At 55.4% G+C, this 18,379-nt stretch overlaps 2 protein-coding genes and 1 long non-coding RNA gene across 3 annotated transcripts in view; all 3 read left to right on the top strand.

Moving 5' to 3' along the window:
• The first annotated feature begins 2,356 nt into the window (after positions 1–2,356).
• LOC131898539 (unconventional myosin-XVIIIb-like) lies at positions 2,357–7,497 on the top strand. Its single transcript, XM_059249729.1, has 3 exons — positions 2,357–2,452; positions 3,462–3,620; positions 6,220–7,497. Exons 1-3 carry the CDS (start codon positions 2,357–2,359, stop codon positions 7,495–7,497), a joined length of 1,533 nt encoding a protein of 510 aa, XP_059105712.1.
• Positions 7,498–7,818: 321 nt separating this feature from the next.
• Positions 7,819–9,877, top strand: LOC131897814 (uncharacterized). The gene is made up of 3 exons (XR_009375805.1): positions 7,819–7,887; positions 8,797–8,909; positions 9,735–9,877. It is a non-coding gene; the product is annotated as an uncharacterized LOC131897814 (long non-coding RNA).
• Positions 9,878–15,231: 5,354 nt separating this feature from the next.
• Positions 15,232–18,379, top strand: part of LOC131898538 (unconventional myosin-XVIIIb-like) — a 175,846-nt gene continuing 172,698 nt past the window's right edge. The window contains exons 1-3 of the mRNA XM_059249728.1: positions 15,232–15,555; positions 16,183–16,283; positions 16,655–16,718. Of these exons, the coding sequence (XP_059105711.1) occupies positions 15,232–15,555; positions 16,183–16,283; positions 16,655–16,718 (489 nt within the window). The remainder of the gene's footprint in view (positions 15,556–16,182; positions 16,284–16,654; positions 16,719–18,379) is intronic.

Genomic DNA, 18,379 nt, shown 5'->3' with positions numbered 1-18,379 from the left:
GGGTAACAGAACGAAGGTTTCACCCCCAGGCCCATGGCCTATTTAGTTTCAGGTTCTCGACTACTTTATTAGTATCAGCTATGGGTTCCATTTCGTGGAGCGGGCCTGAAATCCAGCAAAAATGTGGTTGGTTTCTCCGGTCACATTTGCACCACTATTACACCAGTATATCTTACAGGCAGGCCACTATTAGAGGTCTCAGGGTTTATGGCTGGGTTGTGTTGATGAGTACCCTTCTCCGGTAGGGTACAGAGTCCCTTCCAGCACTGTGACCTCTGGTCGGCAGGAGTGAAGCTTCTAGCTAGGCACCAGTTTGATGTCTCTGTGTTTGGGGACGTCAGTGTTGACATCAGCAACAGGGTCTCAGCAATAGCCTGGGATGTTTGGAGGAGTCCCTGGGACCCCTTTGGCCAACAACTCCACAAGATGTAACCCATTCCTAGCAATGGCGGTTTGACTTGGTAGCATATAGTTGGGGCTCCATTTAGATTCTTTTAATTTACATATGTATTTTAGGATGTTTTTACAGTAGTAGGTTCCCATATGGATTTTCAAAAGGCTGTTAGTGTTAGTTGCCCCTCCTCATATCCCCTCTTTTACCCTGCTCCCCCATTTAATCCCCCTGTTTTGATTCCCCTTTTTCTCTTCAGAACACTGTGTTCTATTTCCCCTTCCTTGGGATACCCTCTCCTCCCCCTAAACCCTTACTAGGTATCCAACCTCTGTGGGTTTTTTTTTTTTTTGATTATAGCAGGCATATTGAAAGCTTAAAAGTCAGCGTCCACATATGAGAGAAAACTTACCACGTTTGTCTTTTCGGATCTGTGTTACCTCACTCGGGATGATTGTTTCTAGATCTATTCATTTGCTTGAAAATTTCATAGTTTTGTTTTCTTGTCAGCTGAATAACATTCCGTTGTGTAAATGTACCACATTTTCCATTTATCCGTTCATCAGTTGATGGACATCTGGGCTGTTTCTGATTTCTGACTGTTATGAATAGAGCTGCAATGGACATGGATGAACGAGTGTCTCTGTAGTACGATGTAGAGTCCTCTGGGTTATGCCCAAGAGTGGGAGAGCTAGATTCTGAGGTAGATGTATTCCCAGCTTCCTGAGGAACTGTCACACTGATTTCCACAGTGGCTGTACCAGTTTGCACACCCACCAGCAATGAATAAGTGTGCCCCTCCCCCACATCCTCACCAGCATTTGCTCATCTGTTTTATTGATCGTGGCCATTCTGACAGGTGTAAGATGAAATCTCAAAGTGATTTTGATTTGCGTTTCCTTGATGACTAAGGATGTTGAACATTTCTTTAGTTCTCGGCCATTTGGAGCTGAGTTTTGTGCAAGGTGATAGGTATGGATCTATTTGCATTCTTCCATAAGCAGCCATCCAGTTTGACCAGCGTTTACTGAAGATGCTGTCTTTTTTTCCAGTATATATTTTTTATTCTTTATGAAAAATCAGGTATACATAGGAGTGTGGACCTCTGTCTGAATCTTCCATTTGATTCCACAGACCAACATGTCTGCTTTGTGCCAGTATCATGCTGTTTTCATTATTATAGTTCTGTAGTAACACTTGAGGTTGGGGATGGTGATGCCCCCCGCAGTTCTTTTATTATTTAGGATTGTTTTAGCTATCCTGGTGTGTGTGTATGTCTCTGTGTGTGTGTGTGTGTGTGTGTGTGTGTGTGTGTGTCCTTATGAACACTGACTTTTTTTTCAACGTTTGTGAAGAAATTGTGCTGGAATTTTGATGCAAACGACCATCTTAATGGTTCTGTGAGATGGAGTTCATGTGTAACTCACTTGGGCCAGGATATGGGATAGTCCATGACTTCCAGAAAGTTCCTTTGCACCACCCTACAGCCGAAACTCCTCTCCTCTCCACCACCCTGAGCTAAGTTGTCTCTTCTGGAACTTGGTCACCATGCTGCTTAGGCAGGCACGGTCTCTGTGTAAATGCTTAGAAGTCACACGCACACAAGACCATGTGTGTGTCTCCTTCCATATGAAGCTACGGTGTGGAGTCGAGAGGAAGAGAATCTCACACACTGTCCGCTGTGTAGCTGGCAGCCTCACTGCTGGGCACGCACACTCTCATGGGATGGATGGCTGTCCTAGGAGAGGATGGGACAACGCTGTTCATTCCCCGCGTGGTGCTGGCAGTGGCAGGAGCAGAGTGGAGCCGGTTCTAACCAGTCTCTCTTCTCCCCTCTCTGTGTCAGGGTGTCAGGCCAGTGTCCACTCATCCCGTGCTCTCCAGGAGCCTGTGAAACTTCACTCCGTGCCAGCCTCAGGAGCACAACCTCATCTCGTCACCTGCAGTCCAGACTGCTCTGCCGCCATGGCCATATCGTCACGCCTCGCCCTGTGGGAGCAGAAGGAAAGTGGTGTTTGGGGGGCTGTGTCCACAGGGCCGGACTCCACCCTGGCTAGATGGGTCACGGCCTGGGTGGCCCAAATCACACCTTCCCACCTCAGGCAGAGTGACAGCCCAGCCTGGTGACTCCTTCTGCACCTGGCACCTGCCTTGCCCTGTCTCATTCCTTAGCAGGAGGCTGGGGATGATGGTGGCACAGCCGGATGAGCACTGGGGTGGGTGGGAGGAGACAGGGAGCAGAGGTGGGCTGTTGGCTGCCAGCCTACTGCTGGAGGGTTTCTGTGGACCTTTTCTGCTGAGACCTGGAAAAGGGCTCTTACTCTGGCCACCATTTCTTCCCATGTACACGTTTTATAGGATGCCCAGAGGGCTCCTTTGTCTCTGTGCCCCCTTCTCCTCTCTTCCCCACCCTTCTCTTCTCCTCCCTACCCCCTTCTTTCCTGCCCTTTTTCTTCCCTTTGTATTGATGTTTTTATTTTTCTCTCAAATATTTTTTTTTGGGGGGGGTCCATGGTTGGATAGATCTACAGACACAGATAGGAAAAGCCAGCTGCCTAGGCCTTGGCTAAGGATCTTCCCCACCTCCTGTGGCCCTGGCACACAGGAATAATCTATTACAAGTCCCCAGGAGGCTTCTTCAAGCTTCTGGTACCCCAGAAGCAAGCTTAGAGTGCAGTGCACCCTGGGAGTATCCTTGTGTTAAGTGGGAAGGGCATCGTCTCCCAGAATTTCTCCAGTGCCCCCTCAGGGCCAGGAGCACTAGAGCCCGGGAGTCTGGTGTGTGACCCACCCCTCTTGACATCCCAAATGCTGCGTTGAGAGCAGGAAAGAACCCCTGTAGCTTTGAAGGTTTGAGTTCCTCTCAGGAGGAGATTCTCCAGGCCGTGTAGCCGCTGCTGTCATGGGCCCATCCATTCTCTCTCCCCGTGCTGTCTCAGCCTCCTGGGGTCCCTCAGAGCCCTTCTGTTTCCTCCCGAGCTGTCCCCTAGGCAACCCCCAGGCTGTATCACAGACTGTCCGAAGGGGGCCCTGGCCCCGAAGACTCACTCTCTGCCCTCTCCACACTCAGATCCGAGAAGAGGACAAGAGTCCCCCTCCGTCCTCCCCACCTCCCCTGTTCTCTGTCATCCCTGGGGGCTTCATCAAGCAGCTGGTTCGAGAGACAGAGAAAGAGTCCAAAGAGGCCAGACGGAGGAAAGAGGCAGCACTCGCCTCCCCAGAAGGAGAAGTAGGTGGTGGTGTGTGTGTATGTGCCACGGGGGTGAGGGCTTGGGGGAGTGGGGGTGGGGGGTGGGGGGTGGCGGCACTGGGTTCCCTCCCTCCTGTCCCGAGTCAGTCATTCCATCTTCGGTCCTGCTGTCCCACTGTTTTCCTTCAACAAATGAGCTCCTCTGTAAGCTGAGAAACCCATCTCCAATTGCCCACCCCTGGAGGCACTCACATTGCTGTATTCCCCCTGAATCACCCACGCTCGCTTTCCTCGAAACCACACGGCACTCGTTCAATCCCATGTTTTATCCCTGACAGCAGCCACTGCCTCTCACTCAGCTCTGTACCCCGAGTAGCTCTCGGGCCTTGAACTTGCTCCTTGTCCCAGGCAGGCCTGGAACTTCTCCCGCATCAGCCTCCTGAGTAGCCATGGTTCTAGGCCTGGCTGTGGAGCCTGGCTCAGTTGATTCCTTAAAGCAGACAAGATGCAGGCCTAGCACTTATTGGGATAGCCTGAGGCCGAAGCATCAGCACCCTCCTGGGTCAGGCACGGGTGCCGGTGGTCCCACGCCCTAGTGACCTCTGGCTGCAGCTCTCTCAGCCCCCTCCCAAGTCTCTTGGAACATCCATCACCCAATAAGTAAAGGGTTAATCCCAGCCAGGTTGGAGAGCCTGGGCGCTGCCTCCATATGCTCTTCCTTCTGATTGGTGGCGTGTGCACCACAGAACTTTCGTTGTTCTGAATGGTACCAATGGGCATCGTCAGCCAAAACCAGCCCATGGAAGGGGCCAGTGTCACCTCCCCACTGTCCATATCCAGGGACCCCCAAAGCCTGGGCAGGATCCCAAGGCTGGACACCAGGAGGCAGGCTTGGAGTACAGTGCCCCCTGGGAGCACCCCTGTGTTAGGCAGACAGGGCACCCGATCCTGGTGCCTCTAGAGCGCCCTCTTGAGGTGAAGAGAGTGATGTCAGGATTGGGCTGGGAGGATCAGGGATTATAAAACCATCCTGGGCGCCGCCTCAGTTCATCTATGCTACATGTGCTTACACCTGTCTAATGACAGAGGTTTCTCTGTGTCTGCAAGCCACTCACAAACACCTAACAGCAGCTGTGGGGATAGTGGTTGGTCTCATGGAAGAGGATAACAGGATAGCTGGGCCCTGTGCCTGCCCCTGCCTGACTTAAAGCATACACAGAGGCCATGGCACACCCGGTGGATAGGGAAGTGGTCATGAAGAATGTTCCTGTCTATCACCAAACAACGCCCGCTTTGTGCTCATGGCCCTGTTTAAAACTCAGTGCACAAGTGGGGATGGGAGTCATACCCATTTATCAGAGGTGGAGACCGAGGCCCAGAGAGGGCAAGACACTTTCCCCAAGGTCACAAGACCAGATAGAGGCAGAGCCAGGCCATGCAAAGCCCCATCTCTGGAGCTGCCCGGGGCGGGTGGCGAGCAGGTCATGTGGGTGAGGTACAGGAAACAGAACAGACAGGGAGGGAGGAGAAAGGGCATGCCTGCTGGGCATCAGGATCAGCATGAGCAAGCCTGAGGGTGCAGGGAAGGGGTGGGCGGGCCAGGGACCAGAAGGTATCCAGCGTGGCCAGAATGTCGGGTGAGTGGAGACAAACTGACCCTGAAGAGGCTTGGAGGAACCTCACTGAGAGCGTGTTGGTGAACTTCCTGTAGACTTGGGGTGGCTGTCACGTCCTGATCGGTTGTAAAATGACAATTAGCTGATGGGTGGGGGATGGGTGGGAGGTTGGATGGAGTGGACAGCGGGTGTGAGAACCCAGGATGGCTGGAGTGGGCGCTGCCTCCTGTTTCCCGCTCTGAGATTCCAGAAGGCCTTTCCAGGGTCACCCTGCAACCACCTAAACAGCATGCTTGGGGAGGGGGGCTGGGAGGACCAAAGCTCACAGAAGATAGGAGACAGTGGGCCACAGCTGCCCAGCACCAGGGCCATGATGAGAACATGTCCCCTACCGATGATCTCATCAGGAGGATTGCTATAGAAATAACAACTGCTACATCAGCAACAGCTCCTGAGGACTGACTGTGTGCTGGGCCACCACCAGTCCTAACACCCACCCTGCAAGGCAGGTCTTTATGATCCTCACGTTATTGATAAGAAATTGGCTCGAGGCTGGAGAGATGGCTCAGTGGTTAAGAGCACCGACTGCTCTTCCAGAGGTCCTGAGTTCAATTCCCAGCAACCACATGGTGGCTCACAACCATCTGTAATGAGATCTGGTGCCCTCTTCTGGCCTGCAGGGACACATGCAGGCAGAATACTGTATACATGATAAATAAATAAATCTTTAAAAAAAAAGAAAGAAAGAAAGAAAAGAAATTGGCTCAGAGAGGGGAGGGAATTTACCCGACAACACACAGTGGAGAGAGGCAGAGGTGGAGTTGAACTTGTTCTGTTGGACTCCTGAGCCCACCTTCCTTCCCCTGATTCTGTTGGTCCTCAGCCTCTGTCTAGGCTGAAGTTCACTGCCAAGCACAGATTCTGCCTTTTCAGAAGGGTTTGGGCATCTTTAGGTGGGTGAACCTGGGAATGAACGGCCTCTGTTGAGTCATCCTATGTATATGTCGTGGTCTCTTTCCTAGACCCCAGAAGTTCCCACTAACCAAGCCAACAAGACCAACCCTGTTCCCAAGCCTGGAAGCCGGCAGACTTCCCAGGACAGCCCATCAGCCACCACGAAGAGTGCAGACATTCCAGGCAGGGAGCCCCCAGGGGCTGAAGACAAGAACGCCGTGTCTGTGACCAGCACTGTTGGGGAGCGGCCGCAGGAGTCGGGTCCCGCAGGAACACCAGCCAAAAGGACACTGCCCTTCAAGAGGGGCGTGAGGAGGGGTGATGTGCTGCTGATGGTGGCCAAGCTAGATCCGGAGCTGGCCAAGCCAGAGCAGAAGACTCAACCTCGTGACACCCCCTCGGACAAGACCCCAGCTCCAGACACAGACCCTGGAGGGACAAAGGAGGAGACAACCACGGGGACTCCCTGTGGCCCCCGGGCACCCATACCAGAGAAGACCAGGACTAGGGGTGACGGAGACACAGGCCAGGGCACAAAAGGTGGGAAGTGTCAGGGCACGGAGGGAAAGAGGAGCCGGGACCCCCAGACTAAAGGGCAAAAAGAATGTGAGTCCCAGAGCACGGAGGGGCAGGGGACCGGGTCCCCAGCCCAGGGGGCAGGAAACAAGGGACAAGAGGGGACATCAGAGAAAGAAGGAGGGGGTGGTCCAAAGAAGATGGAAAAGGGGGGTGGACCCAAGGATGCAGGCGCTGAAGTGAGACCCATGGAGCCCCCAGTCCCCACGAGGAAGTGGGGAGGTCCCCTGGGCCCAAGGAGCAAGTGGGGCAGTCCTCAGAGTAAGAACAGAGAGAGGGAACCTCGATGTGGGGACGAGAAGATGGGTGACCGCCAAGGCACAGCAGAGCCCAGGGGGCAGCAGCAGGAGGCTCCAGGGAGGAAGGAAAAGGCAGGGGAACCCCAGAAGAAGCCGGTGACACCAGAGGAACACCGGGAGCAGCCCGGGGTGGCAGCTGCGACTCAGAGCCCTGAGGAAAGCCGCGAGGCCCCAGCTACGGAAGGGACAGTGGCAGACGCTGTAAGGAAGGAGGACCAGCCAGGAAGCAGGGTGCGGGGAGCGGAGGAGCCCTGTGTGCGCGCAGAGGAAGATGTGGACATTGTGGAGCCTCGGGCAGAAGGTCATGTAGCGTCTGCCCCCAAGATCCAAGTGGAAAAGCCTTCTATGCAGAAGCCGGTGGAGGAGGAGCCGGGCCTGCAGGACCCAGGCCGTGGGGGCCAGAGTGGAGACTCTGACCAGGTGAGGGGTCGTGGGCTGTGGAGCATGAAGAATGGGAAGGACGTGCCCTAGGGGAGGCCACAGGGTGGGCAGAGGGCTGGCCAGAGCCCAGCTCGTCAGGAGGCCAGAAGAGCTCCTCTCTGAAAAGTGAGGCCCCTAGGCTCCAAGTAGCCCATGCCTGGGCTAGACTTCTCCCGTGGTTCCCGCACACCCCAATGCTACTAGTGCTGGCCATGTCCCATGCCACCCACAATTCTCTCAGGCCCCATGCCTGAGGTTCCGTTAGAAGGTTGAGATCTCTGGCAGCTCCGTGAGAAGCTCCCGGTTTGGGGTCCCCACATCAAGCCCGGGGCTGGTGATGGTTGCCAGTTACGTGACGCTCTTTTTGCTCCCAGGCTCTGGAGGAGAGTTGGTATGAGGCACAGAAAGTGTGGTTGGTGCAGAAGGACGGGTTCACTCTTGGTAAGTGGGTTCCGCCCTGCCTGGGGTTGGTGGTGGTGGTCCCACTCTGTTCTTCTCACGTCTGTCCTGCCGTCAGTTCTCAGCCGGTTTTATTTCACTCTGGGGCGAGGAGGTAGAGGAGGAGACGCTGAGATCAGAGTGGGGCGTTCCAAGGCATCAGAGCCTTGGGAGTGAACAGGCAGCTCATGGCGTGGATTCCAAAACGCTGCCAGGACCAGGGTCCAGAGCCGACAGGCAGAGAGATCCCCCCCGCCCCCGCTCCCGAGACGGTGCTTGTTGACCGAGGCTGGAGGCTGCACTCTAAGTCATTCTGTGTTCCGGAGAAGAGGGACCAATTTGTACTGTCACGGAGCTGCAAGGGCAATTGTCCTGTCCTGACCTAGGTGTGGGGCGGGTCAGTGGGCACCACCCTCTGAGGGGCCCGCTCAGTGCTCCGCCCCGTCAGTCAGACTCAGCCTTTGTCCCTAAAGGGCTCAGTGCAGTGGTTCTCAACCTTCCTAACGCTGTGACCCTTTAACACAGTTCCTCATGTTGTGGTGACCCCCAACCATAAAACGATTTTCATTGCTACCTCATAACTGTAGTTTTGCTACTGTTATGAATCATGTTTTCTGATGGTTTTAGGTGACCCCTGTGAAAGGGTCGTTCAACACCACCCCCCAAGAGGTTGCAACCCACATGATAACTGTTAGCTTAGGGGGTCACAGCTGAGGCCCTTTATGCGGACACAACCCAAGAGAACCTTTGAGCCTGTCCTAAGTTCTGTCTTCAGCTCCTTGGCCTGACTCAGAGACCTTTCCCTCCCCTTCTCTCCTCCCCTCCCCTTCTCCCCTCCCCTCCCCTCCCTTCCCCTTCTCCCCTCCCCTCTGTTCCCTCCTCTTTTCTACCTGTCTCTGGTTGCCCACACAGCGACAGTGCTCAAACCAGATGAGGGGACGGCTGACCTGCCGCCCGGAAGGGTGCGGCTTAGTATCGATGCCGACAAGACTGTCACAGAGGTGGATGAGGAGCAGGTTCACCGAGTGAGTCGCCCTTCCTTCCCATCACGGCTCTGTACCTTCCATCCCCACCCTGCAACGGGCTCCCCTGACCCTGCCTACAGGTGTCTAGAGGGGTTGTGGGAAAACTATGGGAGTCATGCTCTGCCGGTGGTATTCCATGACGGGTCACTCTCTGTGTCCTCTCGACTCTGTGAAGACAGGCTTGTCAGCCTGCCACTGCAGTTCTGGCTGACCCACGCAACCAACGACTCTTCATTTTGTAAAAATCGTTCCACAGACATGCTTCCCTTTTCAGCCTGGATGCCAGGGAACTCAGTTAAATGGGTAGCTTGCCATTGTAGCGTAGGTTCCAATGGCTTGTGCTTTGGGGATCAACCTTTCTTGTAGAGGGTTGTGCGTATCTTCAAGGGAGCCTTGGTGAAGGAGATAGTTGGCCATTGGCTTCTACCCCTGGGTGTCACAGGGCATGTCTGGCACTCCTCTCTGAGACCTAGAAAAGCAGATAATAACAAGGGACATGTGCCCATCCGAAGCCACTGTATGACGAGCTCAGGGCTTTCCTTGGTCTATCTTGGAGACATCATCGGCCTCACCGGGCAGTGCATCCAGGAAGGGGGCCAAAAGCAAAGGAGATAGGCAGGGCAAGGGGAGGGGCTTCCACTTCCCCTCCTGTGTGCTGGCCTTTGTCACGTGGCTTTGAAATGACAAGACCAAGCCGTGTGTGGGCACAAATATGCATGCAGGTGTGTTTGTACAGGCGTTCTGCACATACATGTCTGCATGCATGGTGGTGTGGATGGGGTAGGGGATGAGGAAGCCAGATGAGATCCTATGTGATGTCTGCAGGCCAACCCCTCTGAGCTGGACCAGGCCGAGGACCTGGCTTCTCTGGTCAGTGTTAACGAGTCAAGCGTCCTGAACACGCTTCTACAGCGCTACCAGGCTCAGCTGCCACACACCCGTTCGGGCCCTGATCTGATCGCCATGCAGCCCCAGATGACCACAGTGCCCTCTGCGGGGAAGGTGAGGTGGGACCACGGCAGGGGGCATGTGGAAGACTCCTTTCCTGGGTATTGGGGCGTTGTGGGGGAGGGGGCAGAGTGCCAGCACCCCGGGAAACCCTCAGCTCTGCTCAAGATGAGGATCTGGGACTTGGCAGGCACTGAGGACCATGTGACCCCCTGCTCCCTAGAGGGGAAAGGGAGCTCTCTGGTCCGAAGCCCAGGTGGCTGTAAACACTAGCTGTGACACCCACCTGGAAAGCCATTTCACAGACACGCTAGACGAGGAGCCCAAAGACCAGGCTGAGCTCCTGACACATGCTAGACTCTCTGAAGCCCCACATAGCCACATTCGTGCGAGACAGAAGCCCCGTCTACCCTGATATTCACTTATTAGCTGTTCAGTGGAGGAAAGAGCATTTTTTTGGTCAGGATTCAGCATGAAAGCAAAGGCTCATGGCGCCACCTGGTGGAGAGGTCTGGACCACAGCCGTGCCCTCTGAGCCCAAGCCTGTCCCAGGAAGCAGTTGGGTGTTGGGCTCTGAGGAGCACCAACCCTGCTGCCCTGAGGGCGTTGAGGGAGAGAAACAGGCCACAGATGGTAGAGTCCATGGTGGCCAGAGTGGACTGGACACACGTGGATAAGGGTGGGACCTGAAGAAGCCAGTGGGCGAGGGGCACGCGTCACAGGTCCCAGGTGTGACTGGTACGGTGGGTGGGTGACAGACTCACACGGGCCAACTGAGGTTGCACAAGACCCTGGGCTGCAGACAGATCTGACCACGTCCTCTGTGCGCTATTCCCGCCTTGTGGAGACGGGGCCCTGGGAAGGCCACGATGCTCCCAAACCTTGGCTCTCGGCTGTCACTCAGGGCTGCGAAGCCACACTTGGCTCACTGGAGTCCCATGGGGCGATGCCCACCCTGGGTCTCTCTTCTCAGACTGGACGTCATAAATTGGGCAAGAGTACCTGAAAATACAGGTACAGGGGGAGCTCTGAGTGGCACTGCCCCGGCCTCTCTGTGGAGGGCCCTGGGTTTCAGCCCCCCCCCCCCCTCCTCTCGACTCTCAAGTCTCATAGGAAGTTGGCCCAGTCAGCCTCTGGTTTCCCAAACAGCCACCAGCTGGGGGACAGGCCTGCAGTGGCCTGGGACTGGGGACAGCTTGAATCTGGGCTAGGTGGCTTCAGGACATGGCGAGAGGCTCCCTTGGGGTTGGATCCTGTTGAAGTGTCCGTGGATGTGAGGACAAGTGTGAACATGGGGATGCAGCCGGGAGGGGGGTCTCTGGAGGGGGGCTGCTGTGCACTCTGCAGGAGGCCCAAGGTGTCACATGTAGGCCTGTGGGTGCCCATGGGTGTAAGTCCCGCACCATCTGTTCCCCACACAGTGCGGGCTTGCTCATGACCTGGAGTTCTCAGGCGCTGAGACTGTGTCCAGTAGGGCAGGCCTTGTCCCATGGCTCCTGATTTAAGAACCTACTGAGTGCTGGTGTCTAGCAGTTTAGAATAAAAGACTCAAAGCAGGGTGAGGCCACTCCAGCCCTGATTCTCCAAACAGTCACCAGCTAGAGGTCTGAGCTATGAGGAGGGCCTTTTGGGTATGTGCCCCGGTTCCTCCAAGTCTCAGGGAGGGGACAAGGCTAGGCTGGGCCCAGTGGTCACAGCAGGGCCTGGGGGGCTTGGACTTCCATCCTTCTAGGTCTCCCACATGCCTGGGCCTCCTCAGCCTCTCCTGTCTCCAAGGGTATTTCTATGTAGACTCTGTCAGGGTCACATGACAAAACCAAGCAGCTTCACCAGCCACCTTCTCCTTGACCCTGGGCAGCATGGAAGAGGCTGCTCACCCCCTTCTGGGTTCCAGGGTCACCCTCATGTTTTCTCTGGTCCTTAGCCTCCGGGCTATTCTGGGGCTTTGAAATAATTGTGTACACCAGAATGCAGTGTGTGTGTGTGTGTGTGTGTGTGTGTGTGTGTGTGTGTGTGTGTGTGTCTGTCTGTCTGTCTGTCTCATTATGGTTACGAGTACTCAGGATGGAACCCAGGGTCTCTCACATACTAGGCAAGTGCTGTTCCGTTGAGTCACACCTCTGCTTTAAAATTCTGGGATGGCCTCTTTGGCTTGTCCAGGCTAGCTATGAACTCCTCTGTAGCCCAGGTAGGCCTTGAATTTGCAGTCCTCCTGCCTCAGCCTCTTGAGCAGCTGTGATCACAAGCTTGCGCCTCTATACCCAGCTCCTTGTCTCTTTAAAACTGGGTTTGATGAAACTCAACTTGTACCTAGTTCAATCCGGGTTTCTCTGGAACACTTTCCTGCGATTGTGCAGCGCCTGCCACAGCCCTGCACAGGACAGCCATCACCTGGAGAGTGCTCTGGGCTCTCAGTGATCAGTCTGAACCCACCAAGTTCCCCCAGAACCCTTAGATCTGCTATCTGGCCTTTGCCATATCCGAAGGAGCTGGCCTCCTAGGCTTTCCCTGCTGTTTCCTCCTTTCATTTGCCGTAAAGTGTGTCAATTTGGTGACTCATTCATACTGTATCTGTCTTCCTGAGTTTGAGGTGTTTTCTGGGACCTGGGACATGCTGTACAAAGCCCAGGATGGCTGGTGCCTCCACACACTTGCTGGAGCATGCTCTGGTGCTGAGGGCTGGGTTGCTGTTATGTTCAGCATGACCCATGACATCAGGGTCTATGGGAGCACACCTTCCCATCTCTTGGACATGTCCCTGGTACGGTGGTGTGGGCTGGGTGGTGAATGCTCCCATTTCTGTGGGGGAAGCTCCAGCCTGTACTCTGCAGCAACGGCACCACTCAGTACCCTCCCACTTTGTCCCAGGGTCTTGCTTGTTCCGTGTCTTCATCAGAATCCAGTGGTGACTGCTTGTGACTAGTTTCTTGGCCAGGGGGATGGCTCGGTTTGTTTTCGCGGCAGACATTGCAAATTGATAGCCATCCTCTGTTTCCATGCTCAATATTGCTCATCAATTGTGTCCGTTTCCCCAGCTCCCTCACTTCAGGCAGATCCTGCCCGATGATCTGGCTAGCAAACGCAGCGAACCCCTCCTGGGTGGAGCTGTTGATGGTCTCATAGGTTCTCCAGGACTCCCGGTGAGCCAGCGGTGGGTGACACCTGCAGGCTGGCGGGAGGGCTGATGCCTGTCCTCTTCCAGCAGGTACTCCGAGGCCGCCAGGATGGCCTGCCAGCCCACGTCACGTCCCTGGCCCAGCGTGCCTACTGGGCACTGCTGAGGCAGAGGAGAGACCAGAGCATTGTGGCACTGGGCTGGAGTGGGGCTGGGAAGACCACCTGCTGTGAGCAGGTGCTGGAGCACCTGGTGGGCATGGCAGGCAGCGTGGACGGCAGGGTGTCAGGTATGGTGGTTTCCAGGTGACAGGTGGATGGGAACAGGGAGGGGGAGGATTGGGGGGTCCTGGGTGGCTCCTGTGGGGGTGGCCTAGGTGGCTCTTCTTTACTTCTGCTCAGCTGCCATTCACTGAGCACAGACAGGTGAGGGCCCTGTGTTGGCTACTCACCCAGGAAGCTGCTGCGCCATCGTACACCTCTGCCGGGATAACAATGCACATGTCTCTTCTGACATTGGTGGCTATTGCAGCCTCGTCACAGCTGGGACAATTAGAAGCAGAAGATTGGCTGCCACCTGCTGGGAGTGTCTGTCCCTGAGCAGCACACAGCCTACTGCAGTCTAGAGGACATGAGAAGCAAGACAGCGTGCTGGAGGGGCGCAGCGGTGGGCGGGCCTTAAAGACCTTCAGTTAGCAGCAACAATAATGATAAGGACCGCAGTCTCAGCCATCAGGGTGGGCACCTCCAGGGACGCTGCCCAAGCTCTCTTCTAAGTACAAGAGCTCTGTGGTTTTTTGAACAGGACTGGGAGGTAGCTATTATTATCTGAATTTTATAGGGAAAGGCCTTGAGAGTCAGAGAGGTTAACTAGCTTGCCCAAGGCCACAGAGCAAGCGAGTTGGAGAGCTGAGATTGGATGCACCCCAGGCCAGGGTTCTCAATTATGTTTTTAATGTCCCCATGGAACCATCATAGACATGTCTCACCTCATCATGCCCCAGGTATGAAAGTTCAGTGCCTGAGCTGAAACACACACACACACACACACACACACACACACACACACACACACTCACGCACACACACACGCATGTACACATGCACGCACACACACATACATAGTTTATCTAGAAAGTATACAGTGAGCTCGTGTGTGTGTGTGTGTGTGTGTGTGTGTGTGCGTGTGTGTGTGCGTGCATGTGTGTGTGTGTGTGTGTGTGTGTGCGCCTGCCTGTGTACACTAGATGAACAGTAGCATTTTTACTTCCTCCCAGAATGGTGTCTTCTCACCCTGGAGGCATTGCCCCCCAGGACCCACACAGTGCTGCACCCTGAAGGCAGCGGCTGTGTGGCCACCATTGCCGCCTACAGGTGCTTTCCAAGCACCATGAATCGTTGAGTCAGTCAGTGTTTCAGGGTTATGTCAGGGCACACTGTCACCACCCCCAGAGACGGGCCACCTGAAGCAGAAAGAAGGTGACACCTTGCAGGACAGAGCCCCCTTGGGCCTCTCTTAGGTGCTCTGCCTGCTGCCCCCTTCTGTGGGCGCTCAGCACTTAGCTGACTGGGCTGCGGACGAGGGTGGGGCTGGACCAGACGCTCTCACTGATTGGTTCTGCTGTGTATGTGAAGGTGCCCGGTACAGCACACAGGGCATTGTGGGTACTCAGAGAATAGCCATGGCAGGGCATTGTGGGTACTCAGAGAACACCCATGGCAGGGCATTGTGGGTACTCAGAGAACACCCATGGCAGGGCATTGTGGGTACTCAGAGAACACCCATGGCAGGGCATTGTGGGTACTCAGAGAACACCCATGGCAGGGCATTGTGGGTACTCAGAGAACACCCATGGCAGGGCATTGTGGGTACTCAGAGAACACCCATGGCAGGGCATTGTGGGTACTCAGAGAACACCCATGGCAGGGCATTGTGGGTACTCAGAGAATAGCCATGATAGGGCATTGTGGGTACTCAGAGAACACCCATGGCAGGGCATTGTGGGTACTCAGAGAACACCCATGGCAGGGCATTGTGGGTACTCAGAGAACACCCATGGCAGGGCATTGTGGGTACTCAGAGAACACCCATGGCAGGGCATTGTGGGTACTCAGAGAACACCCATGGCAGAGCATTGTGGGTACTCAGAGAACACCCATGGCAGGGCATTGTGGGTACTCAGAGAACACCCATGGCAGGGCATTGTGGGTACTCAGAGAATAGCCATGATAGGGCATTGTGGGTACTCAGAGAACACCCATGGGGAGATTCCAGGACTCTCGGGTCCTCTGCTGGCTGTCGGGTGTTAATAGGGAGTTAGGAGGACCCTGTCACCACACCCTACCACTCAGATTGTCTCTGTCCTACTCATGGCTCTGGGACTCCAGCCCAGGGTGGTCACTTGAGGCACAAGTGACGTCTCCCCTCTGTCTCCCAACAGTGGAGAAGCTCCGGGCTGCCTTCACTGTCCTCCGGGCCTTCGGCTGTGTGTCCACCGACCACAGCCGCAGGGCCACCCGCTTTGCCATGGTGACATCCTTGGACTTCAATGCCACGGGCCGAGTCACAGCCGCTCAGCTCCAGGTGAGGCTCGCGGATGGGCAAGGGCTCCTTAAGGTGTGGCGCCTGCACCCACATCTCCAGTCAGGACCCAGGGATGTGTCTGAATGTGTGCAGCTCCTCAGGGACAAGGGTCCTATGAGGCTCGGCACCCCCAGAACGTTGAAAGCAGCTAGCAGGGTGTGGCTCTGGGATGAGGGTGCAATGCAGTAAAAACAGAATCCAGGCCAGTCGTAAAAGCACACGTTGAAATGTAACAGATCCACACAGAAGCCTGTGCCTGTGTGCCAGACATGTGGCCTGCTCCCCTCTCCAACATTCCCGATGAACAGAAAACAAAATCGGGTGTTAGAAGGGATGGGCAGGCAGCACCTGGTGACAGCCCAGCTCGTGGAGAGCTGGCTCCTCAGCACCCACGAAGGCCTTTGTTCAGCCGGCACCCTTGGGTACAGGCTGGCAGGCTTTGATGAGGGCGACTCTCTTGCCTTTCATAGAAGCTGGAGGACTCCATAGCTTGACTGATTCCCTGTGGGGCTCTGAACCTGGGGTGAGGCCTCAGGGAGTGTGGGGGTGGGGCACTCTGATGGAGCCTTTGGGGACCAAGTCCTGGCAGAAGGACCCGGCATCACACTGCCCGTCTGGCCCTCACAGACAATGCTTCTGGAGAACAGCCGTGTGGCCCGGCAGCCCCAAGGGGAAGGCAACTTTGAAGTGTTCTCTCAGCTGCTCGCTGGGCTGGATGTCGATCTCAGGTGAGTCCTTGGGACAGGCTGGGGCAGCTGAGATAGCAGGATGGAGAGGACCCCATGTGAAGCTCCAGCCAGAGCCGAGAGGCTGGGTTACCGGGTGCGGAGGACCCCAGTTGCCTGGGCTCTGCACAGGGCTGAGGGACATTGCTCACGTTTTATCAGCTCTGGATCCCAGTCTCTTTCTCAGGAGCGCCACGTGAGACTGGAACACGGGGTCATCAGGGAGGGAGGTCCTGGCAGAAACAGTAATGGTAGACTGGTACAGCCTGGCGTGTCCTGGGGCAGCCAGGATGTGATGTGGCCCTGCAGAGGGACACCCCCTGCTCTGTGCTCCCGGCACGGGCAGACCCCTCACTTCCAATCCTTTCTTCCAGGACGGAGCTGAACCTGCACCAGATGGCTGAGAGCAGTGCCTTCGGTATGGGCGTGTGGTCCCAGGTAAGTGATGGACCTCCAGGGTGCATCCCAGTCCCAGGGCCAGGGTGGAGGTGGTGGAGGGTCCTGAGACCCACTGTCTCCTTTTGCTCTGGCTCTGTGGTTGGCGATGGCAGTCATGTGGACTTGTTTCTGAAGAGGCAGTGGTGTGGTGGGAGAGGCCCGAGGCACAGCGTCTCCCTTCAACCCTGGCTCCGACTGTCTCCAAACATCTGTATCTTCTTTATCAAACCTTCTTCTCCTCTGGGCATCCTTTGCCCTCATTCAGCTATGATGACACTGGGGTTAAAGGTCAGGAATCTGGCATTGTGGTAGGAAAGACAGGCATGGGAATTAATGCAGCTGGGAGAGAAGAACACGGAGAAGGAGGATGTGGGGCTGTGAGCACCGGAGGGTGATTGAAAGAGGTGCTCGGCCTCAGTCAGGGAAGGCTTCGTAGCCAGGGACATCGGGCCTGGCTGACATTGGGTTCTGAAGGATGAGTAGGAGTTCACCAGGTTAAGAGGAGTCAAACTAGATCAAGGTACATGGACCAGTTCCCCTCTGAACATAGATGAAAAAAAAAAAAAACCCTCAATAAAATACTTGCAAATTAAATCCAAGAGCACATTAAAAAGATCATTCATCACAAGAAGTTGGCTTCATCCCAGGGGTGCAGGGATGGTTCAGTGTGTGCAGATCAATAAATACAATGCATCACATAACGGAATCCAGTACACAGGTCACAAGGTCCTCTCAACAGATGGAGAAAAGGCTGTTGACAACAACCCAACGCCCCTTCGTGATAAAAGTCCCGAGGAGCCCGGGGCCAGAAGTGCGGCTCAGCAGCACAAACGCTGTAAGAAAACCCACAGCTTCCCACAGAAATGAAGAAGGTGAGAAGTCCACGCTCCCCTCTTACTCAGCACAGCAGTGGAGTCTTCGCCAGGACAGACAGACAGAGAAGCTGACAAGGGCACAGACAGAAAGGAAGGGGTCACGGTATCATTACCTGCAGACGACGTGATCCTGTGACCCTCAGGATTCCACCGGGAATCTTGGAGCAGCCGACAGACACCCTCATCGGAGTGGGGGGGACACAAACTTAGCAGCAGCCCTCCTGTGCGCCACAGACAGACGTCTGGGGAAGAAATCAAGGAGTGGATCCCATTCTCGATGGCCACAGCAAGCATTGTACAATAAACATAACCCAGGCATCCAAAGCCCTGCGGTGAGAACCTTAAGACACCGAGGGAAGGAACCGAAGGGGAGACTAGAAGATGGAAAGACTCCCACGCTCATGGCGGGGTCAGTGTCGTAAGCGGCTGTCCAACCAAGGCCACCTACAGACTCAGCATCCCCACCCAGGTTCCGATGCCGTTCCTCACAGATGTAGAAAACCAACCCTGAGACCCACATAGAAGCAGAAGAGACCTGAGGCAGCCAGAGAGACCCTGAGCAAAAGCAAGACTGTGGGAGGCATCCCCACGCCTGATTTCTAGTTAACCCACAGGGATGGAGCAGTGTGAGCACCACAGGACAGACACGGGGCAGATGTGGGACAGACATGGGACAGATGTGGAACGGACATGGGACAGATGCGTTGGTCAATGGGACAGAACCGAGGACCCAGACATGAGACCCACTCCCCACAACCAAAAGTACACCCTGGGGAAGAGACAAGC

This window comes from Peromyscus eremicus, chromosome 23 (assembly GCF_949786415.1).
Source record: "Peromyscus eremicus chromosome 23, PerEre_H2_v1, whole genome shotgun sequence".
In the NCBI taxonomy this organism is placed as follows: Eukaryota; Metazoa; Chordata; class Mammalia; order Rodentia; family Cricetidae; genus Peromyscus; species Peromyscus eremicus.
This window is presented reverse-complemented; position numbering and strand designations above follow the sequence as displayed.

Coding starts and splice junctions, on each gene's coding strand:
- LOC131898539 (XM_059249729.1), top strand. CDS start 2,357: ATGGCCATATCGTCACGCCTCGCCCTGTGGGAGCAGAAGGAAAGTGGT. Junction 2,453..3,461: donor ACTCCACCCTGGCTAGATGG/GTCACGGCCTGG, acceptor CTCCACACTCAG/ATCCGAGAAGAGGACAAGAG. Junction 3,621..6,219: donor TCGCCTCCCCAGAAGGAGAA/GTAGGTGGTGGT, acceptor TCTCTTTCCTAG/ACCCCAGAAGTTCCCACTAA.